This window comes from Nipponia nippon, unplaced genomic scaffold, assembly GCF_047370975.1.
Source record: "Nipponia nippon isolate SJK-2023a ecotype South Korea unplaced genomic scaffold, ASM4737097v1 scaffold_19, whole genome shotgun sequence".
Taxonomy (NCBI): domain Eukaryota; kingdom Metazoa; phylum Chordata; class Aves; order Pelecaniformes; family Threskiornithidae; genus Nipponia; species Nipponia nippon.
This window is the reverse complement of record NW_028262335.1, coordinates 9,223,820-9,249,519: the sequence shown is the minus strand read 5'-3', so window position 1 is coordinate 9,249,519 and position 25,700 is coordinate 9,223,820. Positions and strand designations below refer to the sequence as shown.

Below are 25,700 nucleotides of genomic sequence, written 5' to 3'. Positions count from 1 at the left end.
CGCCGGATGTGACGCGCGGCGGCCGGCGGGGAGCCGCCGCCTCAGGGCCCGGGCCTGGCCCCGGCCCCGGCCCCGGCCGCGGCTCAGGCGTCGGCCCGGCGCCGCGTGTAGCGCTGGATCGCCATCTGGAAGTGCTCGGGCGTGTTGAGGCGCGGCCGCAGCAGGATGACGAAGGCCTTCGGGAGGAAGTAGCCGCCCAGCAGGGCGCCGAGCGTGCAGAGGGCGGTGAGCACCCGCACCGCCGCCTCCGCCCGGCCGCGGAAGGCGCCCTGCGTGCAGAGGACGGCGGCGGAGCAGGCGAGGTGCAGGAGCAGGCTGCAGGTGAGGCACTTGGCCTCGTTGTAGCTGGCGGGCAGGTCCTTGCCCGCGTAGCTGAGGGCGAAGCAGCCGGCGCTGAGCAGCACGGTGTAGGCGGCGGCCGCCGTCCTGCCCGCCGCGGCGCTGGGGGCGCAGCCCAGCACCACCCGCTCGACCGCCGCGCCGTAGTCCCTGCGCGGCCCCGAGGGGCTGGCGGCCTCCGAGGCCAGGCACAGCACGGCCTGGGCCGCCGTGCTGGCGGCGACGAAGAGCAGCGGCCCCCTGCGCCGCAGCCAGGCCTCGTAGAGGGCCGGCCAGCGCGCGTTCAGCTTGAAGATGCAGATGAGCTGGAAGGAGCGCGTCGCCACGCACGAGAGGAAGATGGTGAAGCTGATGGTGAAGAGGGGGAGCCGCAGCAGGCACGCGTGCCGGGTGGGCTCCCCGAAATAGCAGAAGAGGCTGCTGCAGGCGCAGGCCAGAGAGCCCAGCATGAGGAAGCACATCTTCCCGCCTGCAGACTTCACCACCGGCGTGGAGGCGTTCAGGGCAAAGAGGACGGCCAGCCCTGCCATCAGCAGCATGAGGAGGATGGTGGGGGTCAGCAGGGCCCAGGAGATGGGCTCAGACCAGGACAGAAACTCGACGGTGCGGTTGAAGCAAGCTTCGCTCCTCGCCGGGGCCCACTCATCCACCCCGCAGGACTGGCAGCTGTAGAGGTCTGCGGAGGACACGAGCCCAGGTGGTGATGGAGGCACCTTGCACGCCACAGACCCTGGTAAGCGATCTGCCGCGGGGGAGCACCCTGCCCTCGCAGCGCCCCGGGCTCTCTGCAAGAGCTGCCTGCTCCTCGCATCCTGCTCCTTCCCCTTGGGCGCTTCCAAGCCTTGAGGAGATCTCCCAAAAGTCCCCCCATCAGGCTTCCTGAAAGCCCATTGCTGGCGTTGAGAGGCACGAAGCCCGCAGGAGCTCAGCTGGGTGAGCCAAGGCTCGGGGGCATGTGGGCTGTGGCTGGGAAGGCGCTGGTGCGTCCAGCCGTAGCCTGCGAAGGCTGGGATGGGTCTGCAGCAGCCCCACTTCTGCCGGCTGGGTGATGGGATGGTAACACTGACCGGCCGGGTTTGGGGGCTCCCTGCTCCCGCTGTTACCCAGAGCTGGCCATTTCCACCCCGCCTCAGCCCAAGTGCGGGCTGAGGCTGCCGAGCGAGCAGCTGCCAGCAAGGGGTTTGTCCTTGTGGCTGGCGACTCTGAGACAGGAGATTCCTGCCACCTGTCCCAGGCAGGGGACATTTCCATATGCCAGCTGCTGGTGACCGCGTGGTGCAGAAGCCTCGAGTGCCATCTGGGGCACAAAGGCAACCACTTGGTCAAATTTCCCTCCTGGAGGATGCGGTGCAGGAAACAGCTGTCAGGCCAGACGTCCCTCGTCCCTTGGCCATGGGAGAAGGGGCTCTGCCGGCGCCACCTCCACTGTCTATTTGACTGTGCGGGCCCAGCTGTGGGCAGCGCTCCCCGGAAAGCGCAGGGCGTGGGCTTTGCATACCCACGGGTAAGCAAATGGGAGTCAGACCGGCCACGTTCAGGTCAGCTCAGAGGTTTTTACTGACCACGGGGAGGAAAGAGCAGATGGGAAGAGGCTGGGGGAATGGCGAGACGGAAGCAAGGAGCTGACAGGAGGAGGAGGCAGGGTGCGGGCAGGGGAGCCAAGTGGGAAGGAAGGGGAGGGAGAAGCCCCCCGGGGCATACTGACCCGATCTGTTCAGGAAGGTTCCTGACGGACAGGCCACGCAGCTGAAGCAGCATCGGTGGTGGCTCCGCAGCAGCCGCTTCTCCCCCGGCTGACAGGGCTTAGAGCACACCGAGGTGGGAGCCTGTCAGGAGCATGGTGAGGGTCAGGCAGGTGAGCGGGGCGGGCAGCAGGACGCCTCGCTGAGCGCCAGGCCTGGGCCTGGCAGCGTTTGGGCAGCTTGCTGCTGGCTTTCAGGGCAGACCCTGGGCAGGAGCCAAGAGCTCGCCACGTTGTGGTTCTTACAGAGGTGGTGGGAAAATGAGACTGTTTAAAGGTAAAAGTAGGAGCCTTTTCGGTTCATGTGCCCTGCTTGTTTTTTGGAAGGATGAAAGCTGATACTCAGAATGCGGATCACCCTTCCCACTACCTCCATCTGCCCTCGCTTTTGTCCTGCTATGGGGAAATACCCCAGAACTGGTGGCATTGGGGACGTAGCTGGCTTGGCAGTAAGCAATAACTAAGATCTGGATGTAGAACAGTACCTGGCGATCTTTTGTGTGCCACAGGATTTTGCTCTGGTCAACGCTGAGCCTGTCGGGATTCACACTGAAAGTTCCTATCACATCGAAAGCCCAGCTTGGGCCGCTCCAGTTCCACATGATGATGGCGTAGCCTTTACGAATGTCCCCGTTGGCATCAAAAGAGATGTGGCTCTTGTACAGGGTGAAGTTTACTTGCTTGATTTTTTGCAGGAGCTGTAAAACAGAGGAGTAAGAGAAGAGCCCTTCCTGATGACAAGACTCCCGCTGAGGAGTGCCTTGTCTCAGGAGGGAGATGTGCTAGAGGGCATCTTCCCTGCTCTGGCTCCTCTTTCCAGCCCCCCAACAGCTAGCATATGCCCAGCTGCAGAAACTCCCTTCCAGGTTTCTGCGAGAGGCTGGCAATAGAGGAACAGAAGTGATCTAGGGTGGGGATCTAGGTCTAGGTCCAGGCTGCTTTGACTGTGATGGGCGGCTGAAGCCCACGAGGCTCTTCAGCTGGGACACGAGCCTTTCAGAGGGACAGAAAACCCCTGGGCACAAGGGGAAGATCCTTCCCTGGGAGGAAGGATCCTCATGGATCCTCTTCCACAAGGAAGATCCTTCCTCGTGTTGCTCTTACCTGCCAGGGATAGACTGTGCCTTTGCTGCACGCCCCCGAGGCGCAGCCCAGCAGGTCGTGGAGGCCATGGGCCACAGCGTACACGGCTGAGTACACACTGAAGGAGGCTTGAGCATCATACATGTCGGGGGCAGTGGTGAGCGTGTGGCAGCCGGTGCAGCGCTGGGTACAGTCCAGCTGGGCGCTCCCTCCGATTCCCCTGCCTGCCGCTGTGCTGCTGGCACGTTCGGCTGCAGCGCTTTTCTCTGCTGTCTTCCAAGATTCAAAGCGTTCCAGCATCGCGGATTCTGTCTTCTCAAACGACATCCCAATCACTGAGCCGATACTCTGGATGCCAGGCACCTGCCAGATTGTTTGGGCTAACGACCAGTCTTCGGAGCCCACCCACACCATGCCTGTGACGTTCCTCTGGACCACCACCTCAAAGAAAGGGCGGGCACTTTGTCTGTTGGAGAAGACGACGGTGACGTTGACCCTGACGTCCATGAGGATTCTGACCAGGTTGTGGAGCTCAGGGCTGCTGGCATCCTTGTTGACAGGGATGATGCCTCGGTAGGCAACGCACGTGTTGCTTGAGGTTAGCAGCTTGTAGAGGGCATCTAAGGCGTCCCTGCCGTAGGCGTTGTCGCTGCCCAGCAGAGCCACCCAAGTCCACCCAAACTGCTGCAGCAGCAGGAAGATGGCCTTCACTTGCTGCCTGTCACTGGGAATGGTGCGCAGGAACGAGGGGTAGAACCGCTTCAGGCTCAGCGTCTCCAAGGAGGCTTCGTAGCTAATCTGCAAAGGGAGCCAGGGGAAAGGGGGTTGCGCTCCCCCAGGCAGCGGCACCCTAAGAGCTAATGGCACAGGCAGCCCGTCACCTGAAGAGGGCTGGGGCTGGGCAGGCAGCAGACCCGGCGCCAAACACGCTGCCGCGAGAGAAGCCTTTGAAGGACAGCGAGCCAGCCACAATCCCTGCCTGGAGGGGCTGCATTTCCAGCTCAGCCCAGCTCCTCAGCTCTGAGCCCATCCTCCCTCAAACCATTACTCCTCAGGAGCCCTTTTCTTCGTCTGCCGGGGGAGCCGCGCTTACCTCCGGTACGAGGAAGACGCCGAGGATGGCTGCTGTGGTGAGGGCCAGGCGGGTGCTGTCGGGCCCGATGACAGCCACCGCCTCGGGCTCGTAGTGGCGGAAGGCGGGGAGCACGTCGACCTCCCGCCCGCCTTTCCGGGCGAGGGCCCGCAGCGTGGCGTGGAGGCTGGCGGGCTCCGAGCAGGTGTCGCGGATGTCGTAGCCCAAGGTGACGTTGGGGAGGAGGGCGCTGGAGTTGTTTATCTCCTCCACGGCGAAGCGCATGGCCTGGGACAGGCAGTAGCCGTGGCTCTTGAAGGCGGAGGTGCTGCGCGAATGCAAAAGTGGGTTTCAGGGGGGGAAAAACGCGCTTTTGGGGGGAAAACGGGGCGGCGCGGGGCACTCACTCGTCGCAGCCGCCCACCAGCGGCCGGGCGGCGGCCCGCGGCGGCGGGGCGTGCATCTGGAAGAGGCCGGCCAGGCGGTAGTCGCCGCGGCGGGCGAAGGCGGCGGCGGCGGCCGCGCAGAGGCAGAGGCAGAGCAGGGCGCGCAGCGGCATGGCGGGGCGGCGCCGGCGGCGGGCGGCGCCTCTTAACGGGGCGGGCGGCGCCCGGCCGAGGGGCGGCCCCGGGAGGCGGAGGGAGGGAGGCAGGCTGAGGCGGCCATGCCCGCGCGGCGCGGCCCGCCGTCCCGCCGCCCCCGCCGGGCCGCGTCCCGCGGGGGCCGGGCGGAGGCGGCCTGGAGGGAGTTCGCCGCCTCCTTCGCCCGCGCCGGCATGGTGCCGCCGGCCGAGGCGGGCCTGGCGGCCGTGGAGGCGGCGGAGGGCGCCGCCGTCCTCCTCCTGGCGCCGCGGCAGGTGGGCACCGCCCGGCCCCGCCGCCCGCTCCCTGCCCTCCGCCGCCGCCTCACCGCGCTCTCCCCCCGCAGGCGCTGACCTTCACCGGCAAGTGCCGCCTGCGCTGCCTCTACGGCGCCGTCCGCCTCCTGGGCTTCGCCGTCGCCTCGCACCAGCCGGGGCTGCCGGTCTTCTCGCCGGCCACCCACTGCGCGCTCACCCTGGAGGCGCTGCCCGCCGACCGACCGCCCGCCGCCGACCTCCGGCAGCTCCGCGCCGCCGCCCGCGCCGCCATGCGGGCGCACAGCGTCCGCCGCCGTGAGTGCGAGCCGGGGGGAGCGCGGGACGGGCCGCCACCGGCGGGCCGCCATTTTGCGTGCGGGGCGGCCGCCATTTTGCGTGCGGCGCCGCCGCCGGCCCTGGGCGCGGGCTGAGGGCGGCGCTCTCCCCCGTTGCAGAGGCGCGGGTGAAGGTGATGGCGCGGTTCTCGCCCGAGTGCGCCGTGGTGCTGCTGGAGCACCTGGACACGCCGGTGACGCGGTTCCTGCTCAGCCACCTGCCGCTGTCGCGGCTCTTCGAGCCCCAGGTGAGACCCGGAGGGCGTCGTGATGCCCGCCCCGCCCCGGTACGGCGCCTTCCCCGGAACAGGCCCCATGGCCGCCCCGCTTGGTGCGCCGTCAGCGTCCAGCGACGCAGCTACGAGGCCTTACGCGCTCTGAAGCGGTTTTCTACTCTTCCCTAGAAAAAGGAAGAACCCAGCTTCACGCCGGAAGACGCAGTTCTGGCGTCTGTTGGCATCGTGAAGTGCAGCCCTGACTGCGGGCTGCTGGTGTCGGAGAGCATGTTCGTGGCCCTGGAGGAGCTGATCCAAGCATGCTGTGGTGAGTGGCGCGCGCTTGGCGAGGCTGGGGGCTTTAGTAGCCTGAAGAAGGGAAATTCACGAGGCTTTTCACGAGTTAAAGCTGGGGAGAATGTGCCCTGCGACAGGCGCTGCTTGAGGGTCGCGTTTTTCCCCAAAATAGTGGGAGTTTTGAGCTTGTGCATTACTGCGAGTGGGTTTGCGCCTCTGCTGCCCGATAGGCAGCTCGCTGCCGTGAAGGCACTTCCCAGTCTGACGTCAGAACTAACTTTGCTCTCTTTTGTAGCGGGTAGAAAAAACACCCCCGTACTTATCCAGCAACATCTAAAATACCGTGAGCAGTTGGAGTTCATATATGCTGGGTTCTAGTGCTAGGGCTTGCTTCTTGCTTCAGGAGCCTTTTTCTTTTACGCTGGTGCTCTTAACATGCTTCTCTTTAATGTTTTTTTTTTTTCCATTTAATATGTCCTAGTCAGACCACAGAGCCTGTAGGTTTTTTCAGGCCGCCTTTTTTTTTTTTCCTTAATGAATCCATGCAAACAGGGCACATGGGGGTAACTGACAGCATCGGTCCGTTTCAGAGTATGTTTGTTTTTGCAGCGGAAGATGAAGGTGTCCCCGTGGTTCTGGTGTGTGGCCCAAAAAACACTGGGAAATCGACATTTAACAGATACCTAATTAATCTGTTACTGAATCGGTGAGTCTTCTCACATTCTCCAGTTTTTAAATATTGCATGGGATTTAGCAGAAGGAAAAAACCTGCCTGCCGAGATTCTCAGAAAAGCTGTTACAACTGGGAGGTGGCTTATTTTTTAAAAACAAACAAAAATCTGGAAAAATAGGCATTCTTGTCTTGGGTTCCTTTCAGAAAAGTTGACTAGTGAAACATTTCTATCGAAATACTACTAAATTGCTGTCTTGGAGTATGTGAATTAATTGGGCACCGAGCAGTTAGGATTCAGTAAGGAACTGGGAGTTGTAACACTTAAAAACACACAGTAAGTTATAATTTGTTAGGGTGTCTGAAGATTCTTGGCAGAGCAAGGTGTAGAAGATGATTCCCCTGACTACTGCATGCTTAAAATAAAGATTATAAAGTTTATAAATCTCAAATGGCTGGTCTCAGGGTGCCCAGTTAATGTGGGAGAGGTGGCACACTGATTAGTGCCACCTCCGATTGTCCTTCTAGCTGCTTCTCTTAAGGCTGGATGGGTATGGAGCTATTGTAATATAATATTGAACTGTAGGTGAGCTTTTTACGTTCTCGCTTAATACTCCCTCAAGTGGGGGAAGGAGAGAGACAAGTGGTGGTTTGATTGTGTTCAAGAATTTAATTTTGATGACCTGGAACAAAATCAGATCGTGCTTCTGATGTGCTCCAGGTCGTGTCCCATTTCTTTTAGTGGACTCTAATATACGGGCTTCTTTCACTGCAGCCTTCCCTCGGTTGAATATATGGAATGTGACATAGGTCAAACTGAATTTACGCCACCTGGATGCGTGTCTTTAAGTAACGTGACAGAGCCAATTCTTGGTATGTGTTTTGCCATTTTCTGCAGTTGCCAGAAACCTGTTTCGTTTCCGGAAGGTGCTTTCTGAGTAGAGGCTGTACTTTATGGGAAGTTGCCGTGTCTGTTAAAGGTGCATATAGAAAATAAAACAAAGGCTGTAAAAGTTTTCTTGCTAGGGGCATCTAAGCTCCACCTGGAAGTCTCACTGAGTAATGTGGAGCTATTCTCCCTGCTTGTTTTTTCTGCTTTAAAGAGAGGAGAAGATAGTTGTTTGTAAGGTGGCGGAACAGGCTGTGGCGTGTCAAAGTGGATTTTCAGCCTTTCAGATTTGGAAGGTCTCTTTGGGAAAGTCTTTCCCGGTTTTTAGTATCCATAGATAAAACTATCTTGAGGAGTACAAAGTGGATCCACGTAAGTTGGGGGCTGTTGTTATGAGCATAAAAAGACTAGAGCCAGAGAAATTGCTGGTATTTGTGGTCTTGTGGATTTGGGTTGCTGTCTAAAAAGAATATGGCCAGACTTGTTTACTTTTTGGATAGTCTGTCATAGAAGACTGTTGTTTTGAAATTCACAAATGTGTAACCAGTGATTTAAAACAAACAAACAAGAAAAAAACCCGGACCCCCAAACAAACAAAACTGCTAGCATGGAGTCTTGCAAGTGACTGAAAAGTTTCTCCGTAGGCACAGGCTGTACAAGAAGGACTGTTAGCATGTGGAAAGAGGACAGATTTCGGAATGGATTGCATGTAGGCGCTACAGGGATGGGAGTCTTATGATGTGACTTACTGAAACCGCTAGAGGTTTGCTGCTTGCTTTTTTCAGGTCCACCGTTCACTCATCAGCAAACGCCGCGTAAGATGGTGTATTACGGACAGACCAGTTGTGAGCAGGACACGGAAAGATACCTTGATGTCGTGAAGTACGTGTTCAGCTCCTACAAGAAGGAAGTGCCTTTAGTCATCAACACCATGGGCTGGGTGAAAGGTAAACAGGATAGATCTGGCCTCCAGAGGCGGTGGGGAAGGGAGGTGATAATCGTAACGGTGCATCACCACGTTTTCTAGAGAGTCTGGAACCAGCAAATACAGCTTACCCACCTTGAGCTAGTACTGGTCTTCCGTAACAGTGTTCCAACCTGTTTATGTAGTGGCAGCAATCGTGTTTTCTCTGCTTCCTAAAGGTGAGGGGTTGCTGCTTCTGATTGATATCATTCGGCTGTTGTCACCCAGTCACATTGTTCAGATGGATGTGTACGACTGGAAGGCCATGGCTCCGCTCACCCCAGAGTACGTTCATCTCACTCCTGGCCTGTACACCAAAGGCAAACAGCAAGCCAAACGCAAGCAGATGGGTACAAGTGGAGAGGAGAACTGGAAGTCCTCTGAAGGGGAGGGAGATGCATCAGCTCCCGAGTATAAGTTGCTGTTCGTCCATCCAGAATTCCCTCGAGCAGGGGTTGCAGGTGAAGCGTAAGTGGAAAGTTTAGTGCCACGTAGCGGTTAGTGGGCTTAACAAAACCACGCGTAGTCCTGACAGTCCTGTCAAGTCCTGACTCTTGCTTTGGCTGCAAGAGCTCCGTTAAATTGGTCAGAGCTTATTAGTTGACTTATTAGGGGGTTACGTTTGGGTGTTTGTCTGGGGTTTCTGGGTATTTGGTTTGGGGGCGTGGTGTTTGGGGGGAGGTTTGTATAGGGTCGGTGTTTTAGGTTGGATGGGGAGGGGGTTCCTCCCTCCCCTACTTCCAATGACCACTGTCAGTTACTTCTGCACTGGGCATGACTTCCACTTGGAATCACTGAATATCATGTCTCCTTTTTTTTCTAATTGGGAGGTTCTTTACCCATTTCTTACAGACCTAGATGATGACCACATCGTTTCTTAATCTCTCTGATACTTTGAGCATCTTCAAAATGTTTATTTTCCTGGACTTTGGGTCTTGCCAATTTTAAGTGCCTTTTTTGACTCAGCCTGCACTAATGAGCTATTTAAGAAAACAAATGTATTGCTCTGCCTTGTGACTGACTGACTGAAAGGTGTGTGGTCATCAGGGTTTGAGGAGGGAGCCATTATCAAATAACAAACTTTGTTAAAAAAAAATAAACCAAACACCACCCTTGTTAATGAATGCCTTTTTAAAGTTGAAACAATGCTCTATGTCCTGTGGTCCCTTAGAGGTAATAAAAACATAGCTCTAAATTTTCTTCAGGGGTAGAAGTTTTAAAAACTAAACTTGTGTGAAATAGTGGCTAATGCTGCATGGCGTACCGGGGTGTCTGGGTTGAAGCACTGTGTGAGGGTGTGCTGCCTTTCCTTCATCTGTTGCGGTGATTTTTCCAGGCGAGTACACAGCGGCATCTTGCGTGACATGTCCATACTGGGTTACCTGGGCCAGCTGCAGTCCCCAGACATAGGGGCAGTGCTTCCGCTGCACAGTCTGGTGCCGTATCAGGTAAATGAGGTTTTTGAAAGGCTCGGAGATGTTGTAGAGAGCCTAGCTTGTAGTAATTGGCAGTTCTGCTTGTACTGCAAATGTTTTTTTGGAAGAGGGAAAAACGCTCTGTAATCTGCAAAAAGAATGACTTTATTCAGTGTATCTAGAAGTGAGGTTTTTGCTGAGATGTCAGCGTGGCACGTGTGTTTTGTGTGTTCAGTTGTTAGTGTTGAAACTGTTGTGTTTGCCACTGAGATAATGCCTGTCTGTAGGTGTGGGTTGGGAGCTTTCAGGTTTTGTGTTATCTCCGAACTCGACCTAAATTGACGTTGAGCCGACGATACATTTTTTTCTTCTTTTTTTTACCGCCTCAGGTACCTTTCAGTGCTGTTGCACTCAGGGTTATTCACACCGATGTCGCTCCTACCAACATCATGTATGCGGTGAACGCCAGCTGGGTCGGGCTGTGCAGGATACCGGATGAAATCAGATGCCAAACGGACGGGCCAGTGTTGCTGACGCAGACACCGGTCTGCGATTGCCTGGGCTTCGGTGAGCAAGCCCGGGAAACCTTGAGCTGCGTTCTCTCTCGCTGTGTTTTGACGGATAGGTTGCAGAGTGGCGGAGTTGCCTGCTCTTTCAAAAACAACGGAAAAAGCGGGATGAGATAAAAGCATAGTCATGTATTCCCTTCTGTTACAAGCTGTGCTTTGGGTCCTTTGGTTTTCATTAGCCTGTGGTAACAGCTACAGGGAACGTCACTGAGCGGCGCCTTTTGTAGCTTGCTTCTCTCGCTCTTTCCTAACTTGACAAGTGACTTGCTTTCCGGGTTCACGTTCTCAAAAGCAGATTCCACGAGGTTTATGCAGAATTCCCTCAGCTGTCTGTCGCTTTCCTTCTACGACTTGATGCAGTATTACAGCTCTGACTTGGAGTTTGGTACTGAGCTCCTTCAGCTTCTGTAGGAGTGTACCAGTGACCAGGGATGGGCGGTTTGGGAAGTTAGCTGTTCGTATGTCCGCTGAGGTACTGGAAAAGCGGGATACAGCAGTGCAGGTTTTTCTCAGGATGTGTCCCAAATCCTTTTGGGTCTAGAAGAGCCATTTATTCAAAGAGCTTTGGCTGCACCTGGTTATACAGCCCAAAGTGATCGGTGGAGTTAAGACTGAGCTTTGCGTCTGTTTTTTTTCAGGAATTGTCCGAGGGGTTGAGATGGAGAAGAAGCTTTACCACATTTTGACGCCAGTGCCTCCGGAGAACCTGAGACTAGTGAATTGTCTGCTCCTTGGCAATATTGCTATCCCGAACTGCGTTCTTGTGGGCCAGGTAGGGGCTGCATGGGAAGAGGGTGGAAATCGGCTGAGCTTAGGCCGGCTGGTGGGCTTTCCGTTTTCTTATTTCTGAGGCTTGTGCGTGCCTGGAGATGTCGGGCGTTAGCAGATGGTTCTCTCTAGGAAATTGTCCTTAATGCGTAGAAACAAGGGAAAGGAGAACGTTCTCGTGTTTCAGGTACCAGAGCGGGCTTTGTTCAGTGGTAGCTCGTGCCTTTCCACCCGTCAGCTCTGTCGGTCTGTAGAGGAAGGTGCTTCCCGTTTCGCTGAAGATACGAGTTCTTAAAGGTGTTTCTGGTTTTGTTTTCCGTCTTTTCAGCAAGGAGTTGAGGGAGAGATCCCCTATGTCACATCCGATTATAACTACAGCATCTTGGGGTCTGGGAAGCTGAAAAAGAAGAAGCATTTCAAGAGGAGGGAGTATGCATTTGAGTGTGATTACGCCTAAAGCCTTGAGGACCTTGGACCCCGCCGGATCTGTTTCGTGGGGAGACTGGCAGGGGCCAGGCGTGGTCGCAGAAGCCCTGGGTGCTACAGAGCTCGGAGGGACCCTGGACAGGTGTCTGGTGTAGATACTACAGCATGTCCGTTTTTGATAACGTTTTATATTTCAGTTTGTATATTGCTGTTTTGTAATAAATATCCATTAAAAGCGTTGGTTTGGTTTGAATTTTTTCCTCAGCCTGCCTTGACTTGGAGACGGCTGACACAAGCTGCGGGTGGTTACCGTCAAAAGCGCTCTGTCTCCAGTCCGACGCTGCTCTCCGTTGCAAGTCTAGCCCTCGGTTAGCTCTGGGGTCGGAGAGCGGCCCGCGGTGGCGTGTGCGTGGCTTCGCAGCAGCCGTGGCCCTGGGCTGCCCGTGGTTCGGCGGAGGAAGGAGCAAGTAGAAAATGCTCTCTCCCCGCGGGTGGCCGCAGACACAGCCGCTGGAGGGAGTCAGCCGCTCGCCGCTTGTTCCCGCGCTGTCGCAGCCGGCCTGGGTGACGGCCCCGCGCAGCCCTCTGCGGCTGGGGACCCTGCTTTATTCCGCCTCGTGGCCGGCTCTGGCCGCGTACCCTGTCGCTGCGGTTTAAGTTCAACGCCTCGAGCGCTGGTCTGGGAAGAGCTCCGGGTCCAGCTCAAACGCGTCGCCCAGCTCTGAACAGGTCGTGGTAGGGGTAGAGGCTGAAATGGGATGAAAGCGGGGAGGAATGGGTTACCCGTGTGCTGCGCGGGGTGCTGGGGCTTGCCGGACTGCTTACCTGGTCTCTGCCCCGCTGCGGAAGACAAGAGGAATGTTTTTTTTTTCCCCCCCAGCTCTTTGTTGGGGCAGCGATTTGCTCCCGAGTGAAGATGAGGCTGGTGAGAGTCGTGCAGAGGTGAGCGAGCGTCTCGGGCCTTTGAGTCGAGGACCTTTTCAGGAAAACTGAATGGGTACTATCGACACGTCAGGCGTTTAATGGATCCTTGACTGCAAAATAGCCCGGCTTCTGGCTGCGGCTCCTGCTGATGTGGCGTTGCCCTGCCCGTGTCCCAAGAGCAGGGGGACAGCCCGGCCCTGGGGTCCGCAGTTCAGATTCCCTGCAGCCAGGTCTCCTGCGGAGGAAGGAGGGATGCAGCGTGTGCCGCTCCATGCCGGATCTTTTTGGCTGGCAGCCGCTTTGGGCGTGAGTAATCTGCAAAATACGCTTTGATCTGTTTTGTGAGGAGATTTCCTAGTGCTCCAGGAACGTGAACCTGTAAACGAACAAAGTAAATGGGATGACTAGCAGGGAAGGGACAGAGCTGGAGAGGAGCTGCGAGGGGCTGTGCAGCATTGCTGCCTTTTAAAGAGTTAAAGGTTTTAACTTAATCCAGGCCTAATTATCCCCATCTGGCTGGGTCTGGCAGTGAAGGAAAGACTTGGCTGGCAACCTGGCCTGAACAGTGGCTAAAATAAATACAGGGGCAGTCGTGCAGCCGGGGGGAAAATCCAGGGCGAGGGGGGGTTCAAGTCACAGGGGAGCGGGCGGAAAAGGTGAGATGGGCGAGCGGCGCGGGTGGAACGCCCAGCACTGCAGCCCCCTCGGGCCGAGCATCCCCCTCGGTGCTGTCGCCAGCGCCCCAGCATCTGCCTCGCCCCGCCCGCCAAGGGCGACGGCCCCGCGCTGTCTGGGTGGGGGTCCCCCCCTCCGAGCCAGGGGACGAGTGAGTAACCACCGTGTGCCTGCGCCGAGCCTCAAGTGTCTGGTTTCGGACCTTTTGGGGGGGGGGACCAAGCCTCAGGCAGAGGGGACTGCGCCGGCTCGCGGTGCTCACCGCAGGTCTGCCCCAAGCGGGAGAGCGGCAATGGGGTGGCTGGGGCCTTTGGAGCGTAAACCTGGGCGTAGCATCCCGCTGGCGAGGGTGGGGATGCTCGGTACTGTGATCGATAGGAAATCAGTTACTTAGCTCTTAAAGCATCAAGCATGTGCTAAAGAAAGCAGGATGAGGGTTGTTTTTTTTTTTTTAATATATTGGCATCTATGAACTTTGCAGCAACGATTTTTTTTTTTTTTTTTAATTTCTGGCTGCTTTTTCTGGCAAAGGGCGCCTAGAAGCAGCAAAACTATGGGGAGTGTGCGGCACCTTTGGGAGAAGATGCTGTTGATGCCGCTGAGTTTGGGGGCTGGGATGGTCTCAGCCCGGCTGATCGTCCTGTGCAGCATTTTGTTTTTCCCTGTTTTGGGGAGAGTTTTGCGTGGGGCAGGACAAAGGTGCCGTCCTTTGCTGCCTTCGTGGGTTTAGGCTCTATCTGGTGCTTTCCCATTTGGTTGGGTTTAGCGGGGGGGGAACCCCCCTAAAGACCCCTGGCTTGCCCTGCGTGGGCTGGGGGCCTCCTGTGTGCCCACAGGTGTGGGGGTGCAGCCGGGGCTCGGGGCCGTGCATTCCTGCCCCCCCAAAAGCCATCCGATGGCGTAGCCACCGAACAGCCCCCCTCTTCATGCCGATTATTTTAATCACAAGCGCGTCTTGTCTCCGCAGCCGAATGTCTTTCATAGACGGCGGAAAGTGAAATTTGTGCAATGTCTGTAGGAGGCTGAAGAAAGGCCCTTTGTGCGCCCCCCGCGCTGCGCTGGGCAGCCTCCAGCGGCACCCTTTGCCGCCCCGCAGCTCCCAGCCGCCGGCATCAATGCGCCGCTTGTCCAGAGACCGGGACCCGCTCTTAAAGCCGGAGCCGGGCTCCCCCGGCTAGTCCCACTGGTGGCCCTGGCGGGGCGGGCACGGCTCCGGGGGGCCCCCCGGCCGCGACCCCAGGATGTTTCTGTACTGGAGGAAGCGGGGCGCCTACGAGCTGGAGGCTTTGCCCGCCGGGCTGGCTGGGCTGGAGTATGGGGCGGTGGAGCGCTTCTCCTGGAGCTCCAGCCTGGACATCAGCGAGGAGCTCGGGGGTAGGTGGCTGGGGGAGCATGGGGGGCCGACGGGCTGCAGGCAGTCGCACTTGGCCAAAAATCTCCAGCCCTGGCAACGAGGGTGAGGGGCCGGGAGAAACTCCAGCCACAGCGGGGATGCTGCAGAGATGCACCAGGGAATGCAATGTGGATGCTGCAGGTGCAGCCGGGGAGCACCAAGTAAACCACCCCGTGCTGCCGGCACCGCTCCCTCCCGGCTCAGACGGCTGTCTGAAGCAGCGAGCTGCCGCAGCGCGCTCTGGTGCAAGCACGGTCCGGTTTCAAACTCATTTGCCATCACTGGGAGAGCGGGGCGTGATAACACAGCTGGCAGCAGCAGGAGGGAGGAGGAGGTGGTGACCGGCTGGGGACAGAAGCTGATGGGGACAGGATTGCTCATCTGGCCCCCGAAGTGTCTCTTGGGGACCCGGACGCCGTCCTGCCTCCGCCAGAAAGCGGGGCTCCCTCTGTGCGCTCCCTGCCGAGAAGCTCCCACCCGGCACGCCTAGGGCCCTCGTGCGCGCGCAACCTGCTGCCAGGGTCAGCGTTTGGGAAGAGCCACGCGGCTCTGGCCGTGCCAGCGGCTGCGGCGTGGGGCTAGTGCCCAGCACTGCCGACTGCTCCGGCCAGCTTCGAGTTTTTGGTGAGTTCGGAAAACTTTCCCTTGGGTGTGTGAAAGAATTTCTTATTTGTTTCCATTATTATTCCTGATAGGTCAAGTGAAACGGCGGCGGCGAGGGGCCGGCCCAGCCCAGCGGGCGCTGCGGGGCGGCCGCAGGGACAGAGCCCTCATTGTGCTCCCGCCGCGGGGGCAGCACAGCAGCCCCAGCTCCCAGCCCTCTCCCAGAGGACGGCGAGCCGAGCCCTGTCTGCTGCTCCTGCGCCATTGTCCCGCAGCGCCCGCTGTGCCGCAGCAGCCCCTGCCGGCGCGGGGAGCCCTGCCTGCGCCCAGCATCGCCTCCTGGCCTGGAGCTGGGGCAGCCAGCGCTGGTCCGGATTGACTCTCCCTCTCCGGGCAGAAACAGCAGCTTTTTCAGCGCTGCCCTAAAAGGCGGATTTTCCCGCAGACTGAGTCTAACCCCAGCCTTGGCTGTTGTCCCGTTTGGGCCAGCGCAGATGCTGTTTTTGTTGGCAGGAGGGATGCGGGAGAGGGGAGTGGCGCGGCAAGGGAAGCCCCTGTGCCGGCTGCCCTGCTGCTAGGGCTGGCGCGGCCGTGCCGCCTGGTGCGGCCGTGCCGCCTGGCCTCTCCGCATCCCCTGCACCGGCTCTGTGCCTGGTGGGACAGCTTCCCATCAGGCCATCCCTGCCCCGCAGCGGGGCTGCCCTGCAGGAAGGTGTTCATGCTGCTCTTTTGCCACGAGCCATCCGGAGTCTGTTATTTTTAAATGATTAGATGAGACACATAACAAAAGCCTTCAAAATAGGATTTGTCCCTAAGGCCGCTTTAACTGTCAAAGCTTAACGTGGCTCCTAAGCCCCTTTGGGGGCTGGCAAGTGGCAGATTTAGCATTCCTGCTGCAGCCCCGGTCCGTGCCGGCCCCGCGGGAGCTGGGGCAGGTCTGTGTCCTGATCCTGCGACTTGGGGTGCCGGGTAGGAGGTGCCAGGTCCTGATGCTGCAGGATGCACGGTGCCTTCCCCCAGCAGGGATGCAGCACTGGCTCTTGGGCACGGGGTTTCATCCTCCTGGACAGGCTGCGGGGCGGGCAGGAGCAGGCAGGCCCAGCCTCGGCTGAGCCCGAGTGCTTTGCCAAGCTCCTAAACCCAGGGTTTGTGGTGCGGGAGCCTCGGTGCGGCCCCCCTGTGCGGGCAGGGCTGGGAGCAGAGTTGGAGGGGGCTCATCGCGGCACCCTGGCACTGATCCCCCTCTCTTTCCTGCAGCTGAGCCGTGCTCGCCAGAGGAGACGGTGCTGCACTGCCAGAACCCCAACTGCACCGGCGAGAGGAGGGCGGCCAAGGTGGGTCCTGTGGGGTGGTGGGCAGCGCCGGGCAGCTGCCTTCTGCCAGCGCCTGGCATCAGTCTTCCAGGTGAGAAGGGGCAGTCTGAAGCTCTGCACGACCTGCTGCTCCCCAAAGCCCCCTGGCATGGCCAGCAGCCACCGGCCAGCTGTGCCTCCCCAGCCCGTGCTGGCCGTGCGTTCCCTGGCGGTGTCGCGGTCCTGCTGGCATTTAACAGCACGGCGACAGCTTGCCCGTTTCCCCTAGCTGGTGTGATTCGGGCTAACGCCCGCCAGCCTGTCTGTCCCCCCGCTCGCTAGCATGATGCCAGAGCGGACTGAGGGTCCCTTCTCTCCCACCAGCTGGCTGCGTGCGGGGCTGGGCTGGCCCCACACACCGGCTCCCAATGAGTCCCCGGGGTTCCCATGCCGGACCCCGGGCGGTGCCTTTCTGGTGCAGCAGGCAGGATGGCAGCCTGGCCACGCCGGGAGGTGTGCTGCCACGCTTTGTTTGCACGGCTGGGGTGGCAGGGCCAGCGCCAGCGGGGGCACACGTGGTGCTGGGCTGTGGCCACCCTGGGGTGCAGCCAGGATCGCCGGGAGGGACCTGCCGGGGCCACACTGCCGCTGTCACCAGAGACCCCCGACGGCGCCCGGCAGGTAGTGGGGGGCGGGGGGTCCTGGCCGGGCTGGGAGCTCATCCTGCCGTGGCACGGAGCTGCATTGCGTGCCCCCTCGCTTCATGGGGCAGCTGCTGAGGGCAAAGCTGCCGTGTGCTGGGAGCACGGTGGGGCTAGGAACTGATCCCTGGGGCGGGCAGAGGGGTTTGGGAATCCTGGTGGGGTGGCTGCTGAGGGTCCTGGGGGGTCCCTACTCAGTGAGCACCAGCTGCGGTCGCTGCCCAGACCCTGTGGCCATGCTCTACATCCCACAGGTGCCACAATGGCCACGATGGTGTTGGGCTGGGGCATGTGGTGGGAGAGGAGGGCTGGGGCCAGGGGCACGGGGCATCCTGGACTGGTGGTAAGGCCGACGTGTCTCCAGGGCTATGGCTGCCTCCTGGCAGGACACCGGTGGGTGCTGCGGTGCTGGGCGCTGCGGAGGGGCTGGTGGCTGCGGAGGGGCTGGTGGCCCCTCAGGGAGCGCGCGGGTGGCGGGAGCGCGTCAGCTCTGACCTTAGCGGCGCTGGGAGGAAGGAGGGCAGGAAGCGGGGGTGGCTGGAGCTGCACAGGCGCTTCCTCCCCGCAGCGGCACAGCACGCTGCAGGCAAGCCCGGACAGGGCTCCCTCCTCCCCAGCAGCCCCTCGCCACCCCTCCGCATGCCAGGCAGCGATGGGGTCCCACATGGGAACGTGCTGGCAGTGCAGCGGGGCTTGCTGGTAGTGGCCGGCAGCACCGCGGTCCCCGGGAATGGGGCCAGCTGGAGCCCTCAGTGAGGAGGGCGCTGGCTGGGGGTCACAGGCTGTGCACCGTGCTGGGGGCCTGGATGGGGGGTTAAAAATAACCCACTGTGAATGCCCGGCGGGGCTGGGGCTGTGGCCACGGCCGGCAACACAATCGAAGGAAATGCGCCGGCTTCGAGCATTGTTTCACTGCAGACACTCGCTTCCTCCGTCCTGCCGCAGGGACGCTGCTCTCACCAGTGCAAAAGGGGCTGCAGTGCGGGAGCGCGGCCTCCTCGGCACCCGGTGAAGTGCGGGTGGCACAGGCGGCTGTCCCCCGGCTCCCCCCGCCCCGTGCCCAGGCACGTGCAGCCTTCCTGGGGTCCCTGCTCAGTGTGGCTCTGCAGTGCAGAACCCCCTGCCTCGTGGCCGTATCCAGCTCACGCTGCTTTCCCTGTGCCTGCTCCAGCCTCAGCGTTGCCTGCGAGCGGTCTGCCGGCAGCAGCTGGGGATGGGAAGGGAGGTCCCCGCTGCTCGTGGTGCTGCCCATTCCTCCCGCTGGCGTGGTGTGGCCGGCGGCCCTGGGCAGCCTGTGCCCGGCTGACGTGTGCCTGCAGGTATGCCACCACGCGGAGTGTCGGGGGCTGAACCGCAGCAGCCCCCTCAGCCTGTGTGAGCTCTGCGACGGCCTCCTCCATGGTGCCATGCACTTTGACGGCCACATTCGCTTCGACCTGCCCCTGCAAGGTGAGCTGGGCTGGATGTGGCTGGCACTGCTGCTCCCGGCGGCTCTGCGGCAGCGGGATGCACTCGGGGCCAGCGTGGTGCAGCAATGGGAATAGGATGCACCTGGGGCTGGTGCAGCACAGGGACGGGAGTGGGATGCAGCCAGAGCCGGCACGGGGCTGGGGGTCCTGGCACAGCCCAGCTCAATGCCTGTTTGCAGGCTCCATCCTGGCCCGCAACATGTCGACGCGCTCATGCCCCCCACGCACCAGCCCTGCCTCTGATGTGGAGGAGGAGGAGGAGGGACCGGTGGATAGCAGAGGGTGAGCCCCCGGCCCTGCATGTCCCCTGCATGTCCCCAGACCTCGGCATCCCCGTCACCCTGCCTGCCCTGTGTCCACAGGGAGCGGAGGAGCTCGGCACTGAAGCTGCCGAAGAAGAAGGCTCGGCGCAGGCACACGGACGTAAGGCACCAGCTCCTCTCCCCAGGGTGCTCTGTGGGGTGGCAGTGTGGCCCCAGCGGGCAGGAGGGACCCCTGGGTGAGCGGCTGCTGCCTCCCCCCAGGACCCCAGCAAGGAGTGCTTCACCCTGAAGTTCGACCTCAGCGTTGACATTGAAGCGGAGATTGTGCCGGCCGCGAAGAAGAAGTCCCTGGGGTGAGTCTGCCAGGGGCAGAGGCAGGGATGGATGCAGGGATGGACACGCAGACAGACATGGAGCTCATGTCCCTGCAGGGAGGTGCTGCTGCCAGTCTTCGAGAGGAAGGCAATCGAGCCGGGCAAGGTGGACATCTACCTGGACCAGTCCCACACGCCGCTCTCCCTCCAGTTCGAGGCATACCGCTTCGGGGGGCACTACCTGCGGGTGAAAGGTACGGCGGGGGCCCGGCGGGAGGCTTGGCCACCCCAGGGCTCCTGGGGGACTCTGACCACCCGATGCTCTCACAGCCAAGCCTGGGGATGAGGTGAAGGTGGAGCAGGCAGTGTGGGACGCCAGGTCAGCCAGCCTGCCCATCCTGCACCCCGTCAGCACTGCCATGCTCCTCGGGCCGGCGCCGGTGTCGGGCCGCCAGGAGGGTGCTGACAGCCAGGTGAGTGCTGGTGCCAGCGCTGGGGGAGGGAATTGGGGAGGGGGTGGCAGGTTGCAGGATCCCCCTGTAGCCATCCTTGCTGGGAAGATGGGGACATGGGGCAGTGGCACGGCATCTCCTGGACGGGGATGGCCTTGTGTGATGTGGGCTGAAGACCCCCTCCAGAGTCTCCAAGAGCTAGGTTGGCTCCTGGCTGTGCCGTGCTGGCTGCACTGTGGTGGCGGTGCATCGGCAGTGCCCTGTGCCAGGCATGGCAGCTCAGCCAGTGGCACCAGCCTGGCGGCCATGCCACATACAGGCTGGCACCAGAGCAAAGGCAGACAGCAGCCCTGGGGGCCCCAGCGGTGGCAGCTGCTTGGTGCCGTCCCGGCCCCAGGGCTTGCCCTGGTCACCGGCCCTCCTCTCGCCACGGTGGCTGGCAGCTGCTGAGCACAGCTGAGCACAGCTTGGTCCTGCCCCATGGACCCTGGCACGAGATAAGGTGTGGGGCTGGGCTGGCTGCCACTCCCCATGGGAGCAGGCTGCTACACTCGTGGGGAGTGGCTCCAGGGGTGTTGGTGGAGGGACGCGGTGCTTGGCCCCGCACCGGCAGCCCTTGAAAGTGGCAAGCTGGCTGTGTGGCCAGGGCTGGTGGCCGCCCGCGTCCAGCACTATGATGCCTGGCTGCGGGACCAGGGTGGCCCCGGCAGGGCAGGGGGGGCAGCAGGCACACAACCACCCCCACGGGGGTCTCGGCCCCGACTGCCTTCTTGGGGGCAGGCAGGAGCTGAGCCGTGCCAGGGCGATGGGGCTGGCAGCAGCCGGGGCACCTGGAAATGCAACTGCACGGTGAGTAATGGGGACGGTGCCTGCGGTGGCTCTCCCCACCTGGGGCCGGGGACATGGCAGGGCATGGGGATGTGCCAGTGGCGGTGGTGGCAGCGTGCCATGTCCCATGGCTCGGTGGCAAGCAGGGAGCCCTCCCTGCTGTCCCCCAGCACAGCCCAGGGATATGTGGGGAAGCAGCCGGTGCAGCAGTGCCCAGGTCGGCGGGAGCCACTTGGCCGTGACCCAGCCCTTGCGGCCAGCTGGGGGGGGCTTTGATCTCTGCCGGTGAATTGTTCGGCTCTGGTTAGCTTATCTGGCGAGGGGGGAAATTAGGTTTTCGGCGCTGGCCCCACCTCCTTTTGTTTCGGAGGAGCCCGGCCACTGCCTGCCCGGCTCCAGCTCTGCCGTCTGAGCTGGGAGCGCAGCTGGGCGGGCGGCTTGGCCAGGGTGCTGCACCCCGTGGGATGTCCTGAGCCCCCACGCTGCTGGGGCCACTTGCCTGTGACTGGCTGGGCTTGGCCAGGCAGCACCCAGGGCTTTGTGCCCTCGGGATGCAGGTAGGCAGGTCAGTGCGGGCAGGGGAGCATGGCTGGGGGGACCCCGCTGCCCGGGGGTGCCGTCTGGGTGCCTGTCTGTCCCATGGGTGCTCGAGGTCAGCCCTGCTGTAGCATCGTGCTGTGCTGTGCCGCTGTCCCCATGCTGGTGGCCCAGGCGCACAGTGCCATGCACTGACCTGGGGGGCACCGGCTGTCCCCGCCGCAGGCTCCGGGCCGGCGGAGGAAGAACATGACGGAGTTCCTGGGGGACGCCAGCATTCCCAGCCCCGAGCCAGCCCCCCACGGCGGCAGCTCCCTGCCTGCCAATGGCACTGACACCTGGAAGAACCGTGCTGCCAGCCGCTTCAGCGGCTTCTTCGGCTCTGGCACTGGCGCCGGCTCCTTTGGGCGGGTAGGTGGGACGCAGGCACGGGGAGGGGGCACGGGAGCTGCCCACTGCAATGCTGGGGTGCTGGGATGGGTCCCCTTGGGGCTCGAGCTCCCCCAGCTCCATGGGCAGGGTGAGGAGGTCTGTGGCACGTCCCTGCCGGCCCCCCACCCAGCCCCTCTGCCCCCTGCTTTTGGCCAGGAGACAGAGAAGCTGGAGCAGCTGGTGAGCCGGCTGCATGCCTACAGCACCTTTGGGCTGCCCAAGCTGCCGCCGCAGCTCCGCTTCGACCGTGACTCCTGGGAGGAGGACGGGGACGAGGCTGGGCTGGCGTTGGAGGACAGCTGGCAGCAGATCATCCGGGGTGCAGAGGTAGGGCCAGGAGGGCTGGGGGGGCCGCGGTGGCTCTGCCCAGCCAACGGCATGGTGCTGACACTCAGCCTGGCAGGCCCTCTCGCGCCGGCAGTGCCACCAGCAGGAAGCCATCTGGGAGCTGCTGCACACCGAGGCCACCTACATCCGCAAGCTCAAAGTCATCACTGACGTAAGTGCTGGCGGCAGCCGTGCCATGGTGGGGGGCCGGGGGCTGTGGCTGCACCCCACGGGTCCCCTGCTCTGTCCCCACAGCTCTTTCTCTGCTGCCTGCTGAACCTGCAGGAGTCGGGGCTGCTCTGCGAGGTGAGCGGTGGGGCGCTGCAGGGGGGCTGGGGACCCCTGGGTTAGGGATGGGACCCTGGTCTGGCCATGCTGGCAGGGTGAGGATGCCATCCTCATGCAGCTGCCTGCCTCACCCCCGCAGGTGGATGCCGAGCGGCTCTTCAGCAACATCGGGGAGATCATCCGGCTGCACCGCGAGCTGTGGCGCAGTGTCATGGCCCCGGTGCTGGCCAAGGCGCGCCGGACTGGAGCGCTGCTCGACCCCATCGACTTCCTCAATGGCTTCAAGATGGTGAGTGGGGACGCTGTGCCACGGCGGGGGGCCATGCTGCGCCGCACCCCGCAGTGACCCTCTGCGCCCCCCAGTTTGGGTCCCTCTTCAAGCCCTACGTGCGGTACTGCATGGAGGAGGAGGGCTGCATGGAGTACATGCGGGCGCTGCTGCGGGACAGCGAGCTCTTCCGCGCTTACGTGACGGTAAGGGGAGCAGGCGGGGGTCGGGGCTGGGGCCGGTGCCTGTGCCAGGGCTAGGGCTGACGCCTGCGTGCTGCAGTGGGCCGAGAAGCATGAGCAGTGCAGCCGCCTGAAGCTGAGCGACATGCTGGTGAAGCCCCACCAGCGCCTCACCAAGTACCCGCTGCTCCTCAAGTCCGTGCTGAAGAAGACGGATGACCCGCGCGCCCGTGATGCTGTCACTGCCATGGTAAGGGACTGGGGGCACGGGGTGGCGGGGCGCGGTGTGGGGCGGTCCCCCCGACCCCTCGCACCCACCGCCCCGGCCGCAGATTGGCTCTGTGGAGCACTTCATCAACCACATCAACTCGCGGATGCGCCAGCGGCAGGAGCGGCAGCGCCTGGCCGCCATCCTCGACCGCATCGATGCCTACGAGGTGGTAGAGGGCAGCACAGATGAGGTGGACAAGGTAGGCTGGGCATGGCGGAGCTGTCATGCCATGCCACCCCGTGTCTTGCTACCCCATGCCATGCTAATTAATGCCAACCCATGCCATGCTACCTCATGCCATGTCATACCACCCTATGCCATACCGTGCTATGCCACGCTATGTCATTTCATGCCGGGCTAAGCCACCCCATGCCATGCCATGCTACCCCATGCCACCACATGCCATGCCATGCCATGCCATGCCACCCCATGCTGTACCGGTGCTGATGCCGGGGGCTCCCGGCAGCTGCTGAAGGAGTTCCTGCGGCTGGACCTGACAGCCCCCATCCCTGGCACCTCCCCGGAGGACACCCGGCAGCTCCTCCTCGAGGGCAGCCTGCGGATGCGGGAAGGTAAAGACAGCAAGGTGAGGACCGCAGGGGACGGGGAGCCTTGGCCCTGGCCCCTGCCTGCCCGCCCCTGCCCGCCTTGGTGGCCAGCGCCCATGGCCCCGCTCTTGCCCCTAGATGGACGTCTACTGCTTCCTCTTCACTGACCTCTTCCTCATCACGAAGCCCCTCAAGAAGGCTGAGCGCACCAAGGTGGTCCGGCAGCCCTTGCTGGTGGACAAGGTCGTCTGCCGGGAGCTCAGGGATCCAGGTGAGCGGCACCGAGGGCAATGGGGGCCCCCGGGGTGGGTCCTGGACGCTGCTGACGGCCCCTGCCTGCAGGATCCTTCCTCCTCATCTACCTGAACGAGCTGGGGAGTGCCGTGGCCGCCTACACCTTCCAGGCCAGCGGGCAGTCACTGTGCCGCAGCTGGGTCGAGGCAGTGCGCAATGCCCAGGTGAGGGGCGCAGGGGGCGGGCGGGGGTCCCGCAGGTGCCCTGTGCCTCTCTGATGCCTCTCCCTGCCCAGAACCTGCTGCAGCAGCTGCGGCAGCACCGGCGCCTGGAGGAGGAGGAGGAGGACGGCGAGAGTGGTGCCTCAGCTGCCAGTTCACCCACCGTCCTGCACTGCGGCAGCACCAGCCCGGACTCACAGCGGTGGTAGGGAGTGGGAGGGGGGCCCTGTGCACCCCCGGCCCAGTGCAGCCCCCTCCTCACCCTGCTGCTCCCACAGCCCCTCCGACGGCTCCACTGAGACCCTCGCCGTGGTGGTGGTGGACGGCGGTGACGAGCTCTCCTCCCCGGACTGGGATGCGGGGCCCTTCGGCTCAACCTCGGACGGCTCCTCCATCAGCACCGGCACCTCCGCTGACACCCTCACCTCTGCCGAGACCCCCACCCGGGAGCTGCCCATGGGCGCCCTGCCCGTACCCCTGCCCCATGGCGTGGCCCCCCCAGCCAGCGGCTGCCGCTCGTCCTCCATCGACAGCGCCTACGGCACGCTCTCGCCTGCCTCGCTGCGGGACTTTGGCCAGCAGCCGGAGGGGGTGGCCGAGGAGGGGCGGGAGCCACCCCCAGCCCCGCAGCCCCCCTCGCCCCGGCTGCGCCGCCAGACACCCGTGCAGCTCCTGCCCTGCCCAGCCAGGGTGCTCAAGTCCAAGTCGGAGGCCAGCCTGCCCCAGCTCCTGCCCCCCGGCCCTCCGGCCCCTCTCAGCCAGAGCCACAGCCTCTGCAACCTCTGCGCCGGCCCTCCCCGGACTAGCCAAACTGCCGGCCCCCCGGCTGCCCCTGGCAGCAGCGGCAGCTCCACCTCTGAGCTCTCAGAGCCTGAGGAGCCGGTGGAGACCCCAGCGTCCCTCCCAGGGAAGCTCAGTCGTGACCCCCCACCCGCTGCCCGCCGGACCCTCTCAGACCCGCAGTCGGCACAGCACCGCAAGCTGACGTTGGCACAGCTGTACCGGATACGGACCACGCTGCTGCTCAACTCCACGCTGACCGCCTCGTAAGCGCAATCCTGCCCACATGCTCCTGGAGGATGCTCCGGCCCTCCCAGATGCTCACCGTGGCCGGGTGCCAGGTCCTGGCGCTGAGGGCATCTCTCCCCGCTCTGTTCCTTGCAGGGAGGTCTGAGAGCTGCTGGGGCGGCAAGGACGGATGCGTGGCCACGCCAAGGAGCTGCTCCCGCTTCTAACCGTAGCGTAACGCCGGGGCCAGGCAGAGCAGGTGCTGGGATGCTGTGCTGGTGGGGACGGCAGACCGGTCCCCTTGGTGAGGCCGTGCCCTGGGCCTGGTGGTGCAGGGCTGCCCGCTTCTCCCCAGAGCAGGGATGGACACGGCACGTGGCTCGGGCCGAGCCCTTGTCCACAGAGATGAGGGTTGCTGTTGGAGGCTCAGCCACCCCATGGTGCATTGGGCAGGGGGGGCCCCCGGGGATGTGGGGGGCTGCGGAGAGCTGTGGGGTGGCTCCCGTGGGCGAGGAAGGGATGACGATGTTGGCGGTGGTGAGTGGGGAAGGTGCTGAGAGGGCCGTGGAGTGGGGAGGAGGCTGGGGCTGGTGGCAGGAGGGGACAGTGCTGGTCTGGGGCGGGTGGTGGCCCCAGGGTCTGACTGGGGCAGGGTTTGCCCTGTGGGGTGAGATGGGAGGCAGCAGATAGCAGCGCCCGGGACCGGAGCGTGGGAGCCACGGGGGGACGGGGCGGTGGCTGGAGCGCCAGCTGCTGTCCCGTGCCAGGCTGGGCTCCGCGTCTCGGCCGAGCAATAAACCCAGCTGGTGCACGCTCGCGCCCGCCTCGCCTCTCCTTTGGCTGCGGCAG

At 62.1% G+C, this 25,700-nt stretch overlaps 3 protein-coding genes across 9 annotated transcripts; 2 read left to right on the top strand and 1 right to left on the bottom strand.

Annotated features, from left to right (window-relative positions):
* Positions 1–73: 73 nt before the first annotated feature.
* TAS1R1 (taste 1 receptor member 1) lies at positions 74–4,909 on the bottom strand. The gene is made up of 6 exons (XM_087755046.1): positions 4,643–4,909; positions 4,257–4,563; positions 3,185–3,961; positions 2,566–2,778; positions 2,045–2,165; positions 74–1,015 (listed from the first exon to the last, which is right to left on the bottom strand). Exons 1-6 carry the CDS (start codon positions 4,792–4,794, stop codon positions 84–86), a joined length of 2,502 nt encoding a protein of 833 aa, XP_087611172.1. The 5' UTR covers positions 4,795–4,909; the 3' UTR covers positions 74–83.
* On the top strand, positions 933–11,859 carry NOL9 (nucleolar protein 9). 4 transcript variants are annotated; one of them, XM_087755036.1, is made up of 12 exons: positions 933–1,072; positions 5,163–5,388; positions 5,529–5,656; positions 5,813–5,951; positions 6,530–6,626; positions 7,366–7,463; positions 8,265–8,426; positions 8,623–8,911; positions 9,780–9,891; positions 10,248–10,425; positions 11,066–11,199; positions 11,524–11,859. In XM_087755036.1, the coding sequence occupies exons 1-12, from the start codon at positions 1,043–1,045 to the stop codon at positions 11,650–11,652; spliced, it is 1,722 nt and encodes a 573-aa protein (XP_087611162.1). In that variant the 5' UTR covers positions 933–1,042; the 3' UTR covers positions 11,653–11,859. The 4 variants fall into 4 exon arrangements, with proteins under 4 accessions (XP_087611162.1, XP_087611161.1, XP_087611160.1 ...); XM_087755035.1 differs by lacking the exon at positions 933–1,072 and adding an exon at positions 2,607–2,746; XM_087755034.1 differs by lacking the exon at positions 933–1,072 and adding an exon at positions 4,872–5,091 and having other exon boundaries at positions 8,265–8,361; positions 8,672–8,911.
* An 18-nt stretch (positions 11,860–11,877) lies between these two features.
* PLEKHG5 (pleckstrin homology and RhoGEF domain containing G5) lies at positions 11,878–25,667 on the top strand. 4 transcript variants are annotated; one of them, XM_087755024.1, is made up of 24 exons: positions 11,878–12,350; positions 12,502–12,563; positions 12,728–12,851; positions 16,474–16,550; positions 18,381–18,658; positions 18,858–18,960; positions 19,041–19,101; positions 19,203–19,294; positions 19,373–19,509; positions 19,586–19,728; positions 21,298–21,483; positions 21,661–21,831; positions 21,908–22,003; positions 22,087–22,137; positions 22,259–22,408; positions 22,483–22,593; positions 22,670–22,819; positions 22,953–23,039; positions 23,307–23,426; positions 23,527–23,659; positions 23,731–23,846; positions 23,918–24,048; positions 24,122–24,889; positions 25,008–25,667. In XM_087755024.1, the coding sequence occupies exons 2-24, from the start codon at positions 12,538–12,540 to the stop codon at positions 25,015–25,017; spliced, it is 3,321 nt and encodes a 1,106-aa protein (XP_087611150.1). In that variant the 5' UTR covers positions 11,878–12,350; positions 12,502–12,537; the 3' UTR covers positions 25,018–25,667. The 4 variants fall into 4 exon arrangements, with proteins under 4 accessions (XP_087611150.1, XP_087611152.1, XP_087611149.1 ...); XM_087755026.1 differs by lacking the exon at positions 25,008–25,667 and adding an exon at positions 14,188–14,594 and having other exon boundaries at positions 12,502–12,851; positions 18,529–18,658; positions 22,902–23,039; positions 24,122–24,893; XM_087755023.1 differs by lacking the exons at positions 11,878–12,350; positions 12,502–12,563; positions 12,728–12,851; positions 16,474–16,550 and having other exon boundaries at positions 22,902–23,039.
* Positions 25,668–25,700: the final 33 nt, after the last annotated feature.

Bases quoted from the DNA above. Each gene is read 5' to 3' on its own strand.
- TAS1R1 (XM_087755046.1), bottom strand. From the start codon at position 4,794: ATGCCGCTGCGCGCCCTGCTCTGCCTCTGCCTCTGCGCGGCCGCCGCC. The intron at 2,779-3,184 runs GTAAGAGCAACA...TCTGTTTTACAG, and splicing joins GCACAGTCTATCCCTGGCAG to CTCCTGCAAAAAATCAAGCA. The intron at 1,016-2,044 runs GTCAGTATGCCC...TGTCCTCCGCAG, and splicing joins AACCTTCCTGAACAGATCGG to ACCTCTACAGCTGCCAGTCC.
- NOL9 (XM_087755037.1), top strand. From the start codon at position 4,900: ATGCCCGCGCGGCGCGGCCCGCCGTCCCGCCGCCCCCGCCGGGCCGCG. The intron at 5,389-5,528 runs GTGAGTGCGAGC...CCCCCGTTGCAG, and splicing joins GGCGCACAGCGTCCGCCGCC to AGGCGCGGGTGAAGGTGATG. The intron at 8,427-8,622 runs GTAAACAGGATA...TGCTTCCTAAAG, and splicing joins CACCATGGGCTGGGTGAAAG to GTGAGGGGTTGCTGCTTCTG.
- PLEKHG5 (XM_087755024.1), top strand. From the start codon at position 12,538: ATGAGGCTGGTGAGAGTCGTGCAGAG. The intron at 22,409-22,482 runs GTGAGTGGGGAC...TGCGCCCCCCAG, and splicing joins TCCTCAATGGCTTCAAGATG to TTTGGGTCCCTCTTCAAGCC. The intron at 23,847-23,917 runs GTGAGGGGCGCA...CTCCCTGCCCAG, and splicing joins AGGCAGTGCGCAATGCCCAG to AACCTGCTGCAGCAGCTGCG.